The 10,336-nt window shown below is 42.3% G+C and overlaps 1 protein-coding gene across 1 annotated transcript in view; it reads left to right on the forward strand.

The window, feature by feature from the left end:
* The window catches only part of ptprt (protein tyrosine phosphatase receptor type T), a 340,867-nt gene that overhangs the window by 143,686 nt on the left and 186,845 nt on the right, over nt 1-10,336 (forward strand). Inside the window, exons 9-10 of the mRNA XM_037679934.1 lie at nt 7,608-7,723; nt 8,531-8,711. Coding sequence (XP_037535862.1) covers nt 7,608-7,723; nt 8,531-8,711 — 297 coding nt within the window. The remainder of the gene's footprint in view (nt 1-7,607; nt 7,724-8,530; nt 8,712-10,336) is intronic.

A 10,336-nucleotide genomic window follows, 5' to 3' on the forward strand; every position in this document is an offset into this window, starting at 1 on the left:
GTGTGTGTGTGTGTGTGTGTGTGTGTGTGTGTGTGTGTGTGTGTGTGCAGATAGAGGTTAGGCTGTTATTGCTTTTCAGAGAGGATGCAGATAAAAAGTGCAGCCTCTGCAACAAATCAACTGCTACAGCATTAACGCCTCAGGTGTGCACGCTGGTGTTTGTGTTTGTGTGGGATCGCTGGGAGTTTGTTACCAAATTATATTTTCAGCCTTTGGCCAGAGTAGTTCTAGTAATAAGTCATTTCCCTCCGAGTTCTTGTAGTGGCACAGAAAGCCTGAGACGTACAAACACACGCCGACGCAGCCCCGGAACGAACGCTTGTCCCTGCCGTGTTTCTCCCAGAGGGGAGCTCTCTGTGTTTTCTCTGACACCGCCTGTTCTTTTCTTTTTCATGTTTTCTTGCCTTTCGGGTTATTTCCCAAGCAGAAGACGTGAATCAAACGTGCAGAAAGCCAGAGGACTGTGAAGGAGCAGCTCTGGCAGGAGAGGCCGCAGACGGAGAACAAGATACGATTTAAGAGTCGGTTTGAAAATCACATTAAAGCAACACAAGCCGAGCTAAAAGGCTGCATGAAATAAAAACAGCATTTTATACAAACTGAGCAACAAACTCTAGACCAGTAACACCGTAAGATCGTAAGAGGGAATGCATGTCGCCCGCCGTCTTTAATGGCAGATTGTTTGTAGACTGAGATCGTCTTGTTGAAGCAAAAAGATTCACCCGTTTAGGTCAAATCTTTAAGAAGCATTTTAAGATCTCACCAGTATCATGAGGTCCTGCGTGAGTTCTTTTACACCAGTCAGTTGGTTCTGAGGATGACTCTCAGCTACTACCACTGTTTAAATTAGTTTAATATCTGTAGAACTGACCAAATCATAGACATACAGCAGTCCCTCGGTTAGCATGAGGGTTACGTTCCAGAGACCCGCAATAAGTGAAAATCTTTGAAGTAGGAACGCTGTATTTATTTTAGTATTTATCTGTATTTATATATATTTTAAGATTTATAAACTCTTCCCACACTCTTGCAATGTTTTAAACTCTTAAACCTACGTCATTTTAACAACATATGTGTATATGTACTGTACAGTGCTGCAACACTTTACTCACCAGCTCTGCAGACCAGTGGCTCGGTTCTGGTCCGGCTCGGTTCCGGTTTTGCAGACCTACCCTGCAGCGACGAAGTCCACCGCCCCGTCCTGGCTGATGTGCACGTGGATAATTGAGCTTCAGGATCATGTGTGACTTTCCTGCCAGATCGTTACTTTGAATGTGTTGCAGAACTTTCCCTCCATTTCAGCAGAAAGCAGCAGCTGGAAGCACTGTTGCCTTCTGGGTAGTGTAGTTCTTTTGACCTGCATTAGACTTATTGAAAGAAAACTACAAATTGCCGATGCCTGTCTGATGTTTTTTTTTATTAGTTTTTTATCCCGTACCGTCCCAATCATGTGAGTAATATTAAATTTGACAATCGCTGAAAAACCGCAAAAGTCCGTGAAAGTCGAACTGTGAAGTAGCGAGACTGTAACTGTTTAGGCTCTGTTCAACCAGTTGTGGCAGCCATGTTAAATTTAACTGACTCCAAAAGGTAAAGATCAAATAATCACGTTCATAGTTTGAATAAAATCCATCCAGTGGTTCTTGAGATATTTTACTAACAGGCAGTCAAGGTTTAACTTCAACAGACAGAAATCATCTTTAAGACTCTGCTGAGGAACACTTTCAGCTACTGCCACTCCTAAATGTAGCTTAATATCTGAAAAACTCAAAAAATGTTGATTAGCTGTGGCAGCCATCTTGAAATGAACTAACCCCAAACATTAACCAGCTGTTGGTAAAATCTACTGATTACATTCTGAAAGTTTTATCAAAATCCATCCAGTGGTTCATGAGATATTTTGCTAACATTCAGAAAAACACAAGCAAAAGTATCACCTTCCACTTTGTTAAGGGTGAAAAAATAAAATGATACAATTTAAACCATGAAAGACTTGAAAGGGTTAAATTTAAGTGCCTGCATTAACAAAAAATACTAAAATTAAAATTAGTTTTAAGTAAAGTGACTCTAAAAACACAACACAAAGTCAAAAGGTGTGAAGTGCTCGCAGGATCAACTAGTTTAAGATAAAACGACTGGAGCTGGAGGAATAAGACAAAAACAAAACGTCTAAGAAAAGACGAGGAGGAGGATGAGGAGGCAGGAAGATTGATCTGTACTCCTCCTCTTCCTCTCGTTCTCTCCCCTCTGGAGCGACTCCCCAAAGTCTTTGGATTAATGGCTTCGTTTCTGCTGCTCGTTCATCAGATCCAGGAAAACATCCCAAAACACAATCCCTCACCCGACCCGCTCCGGAACCAGACATTTACCTGCCAAAAGGCTCTTAAGTACTTTTAAAGACGGACAAAACAACTTAATCTCCGCCTCGGATCAGATGAGTTAGTTACTGCTGTCTCAGTGATCGCAGGAAGTTCGGGCTGAGGTCGAACAAAACGTCCGCACAGAAGTGCTTTTGTAAATACATGAAGATTTTTTCATCCATCCATCCATCCATCCATTTTCTTCTGCTTATCCGGGGTCGGATCGTGGGAGTAGCAGCCTAAGTAGGGAGGCCCAGACTTCCCTCTCCCCAGCCACTTGGTTCAGCTCCTCCGGGGGAATCCCAAGGCGTTCCCAGGCCAGCCGAGAAACATAGTCCCTCCAGCGTGCCCTGGGTCTTCCTCTGGGTCTCCTCTCGGTGGGACGTGCCTGGAACACCTCACCAGTGAGGCGTCCAGGAGACATCCTAACCAGATGCCCGAGCCACATCAACTGGCTCCTCTCGACGTGGAGAAGCAGCGGCTCTACTCTGAGTCCCTCCCGGATGATCGAGCTTCTCACCCTAACTCTAAGGGAGAGCCCAGACACCCTGCGGAGAAAACTCATTTTGGCCGTTTGTATCCGAGATCTCGTTCTTTCGGTCACAACCCAAAGCTCGTGACCATAGATGACGGTAGGAACGTAGATCGACTGGCAAATTGAAAGCTTCGCCTTTTGACCTACAACCCGAGATAATGTTCATCTAGCTGCTGCACTCCAAGCCTTGTTTCCCGTTTTTGGTGGATTGCCGTGGCCCCGTTACAGCACCACATACAGGCCTGGTGGAGTTACTACACAGTGTTGGGCCATTTTCTGTCTCTGTGTGGATGAAGACATTTCTAGAAACAGTTCTGTCATTACCAGAGTATCATTTTACCATACCAATTTATTTATAGAGCACTTAAAACAGCAACAAGGCCAACCAATGTGCTGTACAATAGAAACAAACAAGCACAGCGGACAGGAAAACAAAAAATAAAAATATAGATACAAATAGCAGCGGATAATAACTAAAAGGCCATCACTGTAGACTACAGACAGGATCAAAACAAATCACACCGTGTCAAAGACAAGGGAATAAAAGTGGGTTTTCAGGCGAAACTTAAAGACTGTGAGTGTGGGAGCCTGCCTGACATGCAGTGGCAACTCATTCCACAGTCTTGGACCTGCAGCAGAGAAAGCCCTGTCACCTCTGAGCTTACGACAGGTTTCTGGAACTGAGAGAAGCATCTGGTCTGCTGACCTCAGAGAGCGAGGTGGGACATATGGCTGCAGAAGGTCAGTGAGAGAGGATGGGGCAGAACTGTTCAGTGATTTATCAATCAACCTTTATTTATACAGGTTAAAATTTAAAAACATACATGAGGATTTTGAACTGGATCTGAAGGCGAATGGGAAGCCAGTGCAGGGAGGCCAAAACTGGTGTGATGTGCTCTCTATAGCCTGTACCAGTTAAAGATTGGGCTGCAGCATGTTGGACCAGTTGTAGACGAGCAATGGAGGACTGACTGATTCCAAACAGGAGCGTGATGCAGTAATCGAGTAATCGATTTTGAAAAGACTACGTTTTTATGTGGACATGGACTAAATGTCTTCAGTTATGACACGTTTAGTTTTTGTTAGACAGATTTAAGGATTTCGCTTCATCGCCCCCCAGCGTTCCACACAGGTTAAACATCATCGACCAGCGCTCCTTGAATGCAAATCACCAGCCGCCACAGACATCTTGTACCTGCTCTGTTCAAGCTTGAACTAAAGACGACTCTCAGCTACCAACACACCAAATTTATTTTTCCTGTTGCTTGTGTCTCTTAACCACGGCAGCTACTTTAAATTGGGTTGACTCAACAGATTATTTGTAGACGTGCATCTAATGATTACTTTCTGGAAGTTTATGTAAAACCCGCTTTATGAGATATTTCGCTAACAGACAAACAAACACAAACCGGCACAAAGGCAGCTTCATGATCGCCCACCTTTCAAGGGGGTGGGCCGTGATAATTATAGGTTCAGTTGAAATCAGTGGATGATGTAATCCCAACAAGATGGAGTCCTCTCCATCAGCAGGAAGAGCCTGTTAGACTTCCTTTACTGCTGACTGAGTGTTTTTATTGTGTTGAGTTAGGAAGAATAATCACTCCTCCGTTCAGCTGCTGGTTTGTCTCCATTACTTCTCCTGCCTGTCTTGGTTTGACCATCAAACAGTCGGTGAATCATCAGTGTCTCGGAGGCGATCCAAAATACTTGCAGCTAAAAAAATCACCAGCACCGGAACCGTTTTGAGACTTTGTCGACCTTCATCGATCAGGGAATCACTCCCGCGGTCCCCTGCAGTTAAGGGTGTGTCATATCTGTCTGTAGCACGCCTCGCTGTCGGGCATGGTCACACTGTGCACCAGCTGGGCCGTCCACGCTGCCCTTTCACAGCGTGCGATAGCTAACATGCCAACCCTTGACCGCTCGTGATTAATGAGGGTAGAAGCGGCCGGTGGGACGGGGTCCCTGCAGAGGAACACGATTGTTCTTCCACCTTCATACATATTTTTCTCATCTGTCACCCGACACGGCGTCCTCCTCCAAACAGCAGCTACAACCTTAAATCTCCTTGACCATCAATACTTCAGACTTTTATCGTCCAGCATTGATTCCATTGTTTTATAATAGTGCTGAGTCAGCATTCACTCTGTTCTGTTTCTAGGTTCTGCTCTGGTTTTGTGGACTCAACTGGTTCACGATGACTTTTAGTCTTTGGAACATTTGTACTTTTTAAACTTTTTAACTTTATTTATGTAATTTTCTTATTGTGCACTGATAACTCTTCAAACCTTGACAAGTGTTGCATCCTTTAAAACTTTTTAATATCCTTCCTTTTTAGCTTTTAGTTACTGTTTAGCTTGTTTTAGCCTGTGGCTGCTGGTTTGGACACATGAAAAAGGACAACTTTGCTTTACGTGTAAGGGGTTCATAAACATATGTACATATATAAGTAAGTAAATAAATACATAAAGATGCAGATTAATAACTAGACGTAGAGGAACAAACGACAGAAGGTTGTAAATTAAATTAACGATGTGGGGAATCTGGTATTTGTCATGACCCAGGTCAGCTTGGGGAGTGACATCATCATCTTCATCATCATCATCAAGTTATGACGTAAACAACGTTATAATTAAACGACCTCTCCTGCTTTTTAATCCTCGTCACGCTTCAGTCATCTACAAGTTTGTTCCTTCGGTTTTGGTCCTGTCAACAAACATTTCCAGACGTGGTCCTGAGAATCTGCAAATTAAAGCTGATAATTTACTAATCTCATCTTTTCTGTTCAGTCTGCCAAACACAAATTAGCAGTGTGATTATGGGAAGCTGATCTTGGAATTATCCAGATTAGTTTTCTTCAACTGAAAGATGCCTGGATTAAGTTTTGGGTTAGTTGAAGAGGAGTGGATCTCCTGTTTGTGTGTCTGACCTTTAATTCCATCAGTAATTGATCATAAATCTGACTTGGCGGCTCCAGATTAGGTCTTTGTTTGGAGGAAAGTCTCCACCACCAGGAGGACTCGGGTGTATCTCAGTTATGGAGGAAAACGGGTTGTTTCACTCCCTCGGCGGCTCAGTGGTGAGTGATTACATCTCTGTAATTGAGGAATTACAGAGAGCGTGTTTATTACGGGAACGCCACGTTGATCTGCATAAGCGTGCATAATTACAGGTTTCTTCTTGTTTGTTCTCTGGAGAAGTTTTAACTCTGAAATTATGATCCGCCTCAGTTTTTATGTCTCGTTGGAGCTTCCTGCACCAAATGTTTCCTCTGCGCAGACAGTCAGAGGAAAAACACAAACCTTCATTAGACTTGATTCGTCCCCCATACAAACTGATCAAACAGTGGTTTACAAAGTTAAGATGATTTTTATTTAAATGAATTCAGTTTAAATGTTTAAATGTCAAACTGAAAATGAACAGAAACTACTTGGAAACAGGTCATCTTGACAGTTACCTGTAAAAAGTATTGATGAACGGGATTTATTCTGTAAAATGGCTTTGAGTCATAGAAATATGACTACAGATGTGCTTTATGTCTAAAAACATGCACAGTTTAACCCCCCCCCCCCCCCCCCCCCAAACAAACACACATGTAGCTCTGATGTCAGCCTCAGTGATCGGTCAGGGATTATTAATCTGAAACAAAAATCTAAATCCAGTAAAGTTTTATGTGTTTATGTAAAGTTCTTCCAGAGTTTAAAAGCTGCGACGTCATGAGGAGACGTTAAATGTTTCAGTAAATGAGACGTCCGCCGTCATTTGGTACGATTCTGACCTGCAGGGAAGATTCGTACTCAAACCCCAGCGTGAGTCTACGACGGCCTGCAGGGTTAATCTGGATCCTCCCGTCTAATCTGGTCTCATTTGTTCCAGATCTGGATCACGAGCGTCTGTAAAGAGCTCGCTGGAACAATCTTTTAATGTAATAAAACAATATTCTTTAGCTTCAGAGAGAGTCATGGAGAGGCTTTAGATTATTTAGTTGATTATTGATTTTTAAATAAGTTAAGAAACATCAAAATATGAAGAATAATCAACGCTGTCAGATTAAAACAACGCAGGAGTTTTTAGGTACTGCAGGAGCTTTCCACTCATTTCTGTTTAATAATCATAAAAACTGGGTCTTTTGTTTAAAAAAGTGATAACTGGAAGTTGTTGTTGGTTTTTTTTTGGTGATCGATTTCTTGGATTTTCATCAAAAGTCTTCAGGTTCAGTTTGTGTCCGTTCATGTTGATGATGTTTGACTTCCTGTTTTATTTTGTAGTTCTTGTCCTGCTTCCTGTTTGTCACACCTGCGCATGATTGAATCCCTCCTGCTCTCCTCAGCTCCTTCTTCAGCCTTTGCTGATTGTTTCTTTTTTTGTTTGTTTGTTTGTCAATGTGAGCTGAATGGACTCCAGCAATCGTTGAAATAATCCAGGAGTCAAATAATTAGTTGGTCAGTTTAATCTGCTCTAACTGTAAGTAGCTCTTTTAGTTTTACTGCACTGTTCAGACGACTCTGTCAATATTTCAGATAGAAGGTAGAGAATTAGAGGAACTTACAGCAATCTGTTGCTTCATTTTCAGACATTTAATCCAACAGTTTATCTGCTGCTCAGAGATTAGCTGCTTGTTTAGGAGGATAATCAGATTAAACAGATCTGTGTTGCTGTTTGTCCTCTTCTGGGTCGACTGACGAGTGAGTAATCTGTCTGTCTGTCATCAGATCCGGTCCACGGGCCCCAGAACGTGAACGTGGTGGACGTCCGAGCCCGCCAGCTGACGGTTCAGTGGGAGACGTTTGGTTACGCCGTCACTCGCTGCCACAGCTACAATCTGACGGTACGAACAGTTTCTAACACGTGACACATTTAACAAAAGAACGTTACATAAACTCCTAAATATACATGTTGCTTTAATTAAATTCTTAATTGTTTGACCTGTTTCGGTGCTTAAATATCACCTGGCACGGTGTGAACAGGTGTGAACAGGTCTCTGTTGTAAAAGAGCCCTCCATGACACTAACCCGTAGAAATAAAGGCTGCATGAATAAAAAAAAGGCGGGTGATCATGTAGCCACGTCTATAAACAACTGGAAGGACTTTAATATAAAAGGTGAAGGCAATTATTGATCAGCTGATTACCTGATCCAAGATGGCTGCCACAGCTAATCAAAGTGTTTGACTCCAGTTCAGAAAACAAAAGTCCGTCTCCCAGTTTGACAAATACTGAGCTGCGTTTGATGCGGCAGTAGCTGAGCGTCCTTCCTAACACACACTCTGAGCTCCACACGATATACAAGCATTTGACAGAACACTGTTAGCAAAATATCTCATGAACCACTGGGCAGATTGCAACGAGACTCTCAGAAATTAACCGTTGTGTGTTCATTTAAACTGATCACCTTTTGGAGCTTTGTTCAAGATGGCCGCCACAGCTAATCAACCTTATCAAACGCAGCAGGTCAGTTCATCAGATATTAAACATGTTGCAATTCCAGAGATGTTTGTGTTTATTTGAACTGGCCTGGATGCCATTTCCTGTACCACAGAGGTGATGTTAAACAGTTAAAGTACTCCAGTAACTACAGTAAGTAGTTAAAGGCGTCCCACACGGCGTGTACTGGAGTACATGTCTTGTTTGTTCCAGGTGCAGTACCAGTACGTGTTCAACCAGCAGGAGTTTGCAGCAGAAGAGCTGATCCAAACGTCGTCCCACTACACTCTGAGGGGGCTGCGGCCCTTCGTCACCGTCCGGCTGCGACTCGTCCTGGCCAACCCGGAAGGCAGCAAGGAGAGCGAGGAGATCGTCAAACAGACGGAGGAGGACGGTGAGAAACGGCTCTCAGAAATCTTTCAAACCAAACGTTCAAACGCCGCATCGAAGCGCTCAAGTTCAGCCGCTGTGCGAGTCTTTCCGACACGTCCGTGTAACAGCTCAGAGAAACGCTTCGTTAGACACGAGACGCGGACCTGAACCGGGCGACTGACGGGTGGTTTTAGGGTCCGAAGGGCAAAAAGGTCAAAGAAACAAAGTCTTAGTGAAGAATTTAAAGAAAAACTTTTCTTCAGTTTCTGCTTTTAAATTTAAACAAAACGCTGCTTGTGTTCGTCCAACGAGGAGCTTTAAAGAATCGTCAGCTTCCAAAATAAACAGCCTCATGAGAACACGATGAGTTGGGTCCAAACGTTAACGGCAGAACCGTCAGGACGACCAGATCCTGCTGCAGAACCTTCAGATCAAACGATGCAACATCACAGCCGTAAATAAAAGAGCAGCTCCGCTGTGTGAGAGCAGCTTTGATCATAGATCTGTTCTTCTTGTTTTATAGCTTTAATAAAGCTCAGCAAGTTTGTTCCCTCATCAGGAAAGTTCCATCTTTATTAAACATATCAGTTTCAAGTTATTAAACCTGTTTGTAGAAACTGGAAGAAAACAAGAAGCAGTTTGGATATTAAAGAGATCCTTCTTGTTTAAACCAGCATGTGTAGGAATGATGAGTCAGCGTCTTACCTGCAGCACTTTGGACACTTTGATATTCTCCTGATGAAGTTGAGCTAACAGCAGCTCAGAACAGAACTCGTTGAAGGAAATTTAAATGTTTAATCTCATGTAAGACATTTGTTTGCTGCTGTTTCTGAAACTAAATTTACTTTGTTTAGACTAGAAAATGTTTCCTGTGGGCAGAACTAACCTTTTGTTGAGTTCGCATCAACGTTCAGTCTCTGGTGAGAGAAAGTGTTTTTTTAATGTGAAACTGTTTGTGATGGTTCAGTTGAAACACACACACGGAACACTTCAGGTGGATTTAAACAAAAATACATAAATCACATCCTGTCCTGCCTGTTTTCTTTTACTGAAGGAGTTTAAACTTGATTTGAATAGAAGAACATTTCAAACATTCTTCTGTTAAAGAAACAACATCCAGATCAGATCTGACCTCACGGACAATAAACATCAGTCAAATCTGTTTCTAACATCTGGAGCTTTTCATGACGCGCAACAACAAACTGTCCGGGATGCGTTCAAGGGCAGTTTCTGATGTGCAGGAAACTGAAATCTGAGCAGCTTCAGTTTGGAGAAATTCTCACGCAGGAGTCGAACTAAAAATCACTCAAAGATAAGAACTTGTACACTTTACATGCAAATGTACATGTTTTTATATGATTTATGAGGCGTTTACATGCAAATGTACATGTTTTTATATGATTTATGAGGCGTTTACATGTAAATGAACATGTTTTTACATGATTTATGAGGCGTTTAAATAAACATGTTTTTACATGACTCATGAGACGTTTAAATGTAAATGTACATGTTTTTACATGATTTATGAGGCGTTTAAATGTAAATGAACATGTTTTTATATGATTCATGAGGCGTTTAAATGTACATGTTTTTACATGAATCATGAGGCGTTTACATGTAAATGAACATGTTTTTACATGACTCATG

The sequence above is a fragment of the Nematolebias whitei genome, chromosome 7, assembly GCF_014905685.2.
Source record: "Nematolebias whitei isolate Nwh7 chromosome 7, NemWhi1, whole genome shotgun sequence".
NCBI classification, from domain to species: Eukaryota; Metazoa; Chordata; class Actinopteri; order Cyprinodontiformes; family Rivulidae; genus Nematolebias; species Nematolebias whitei.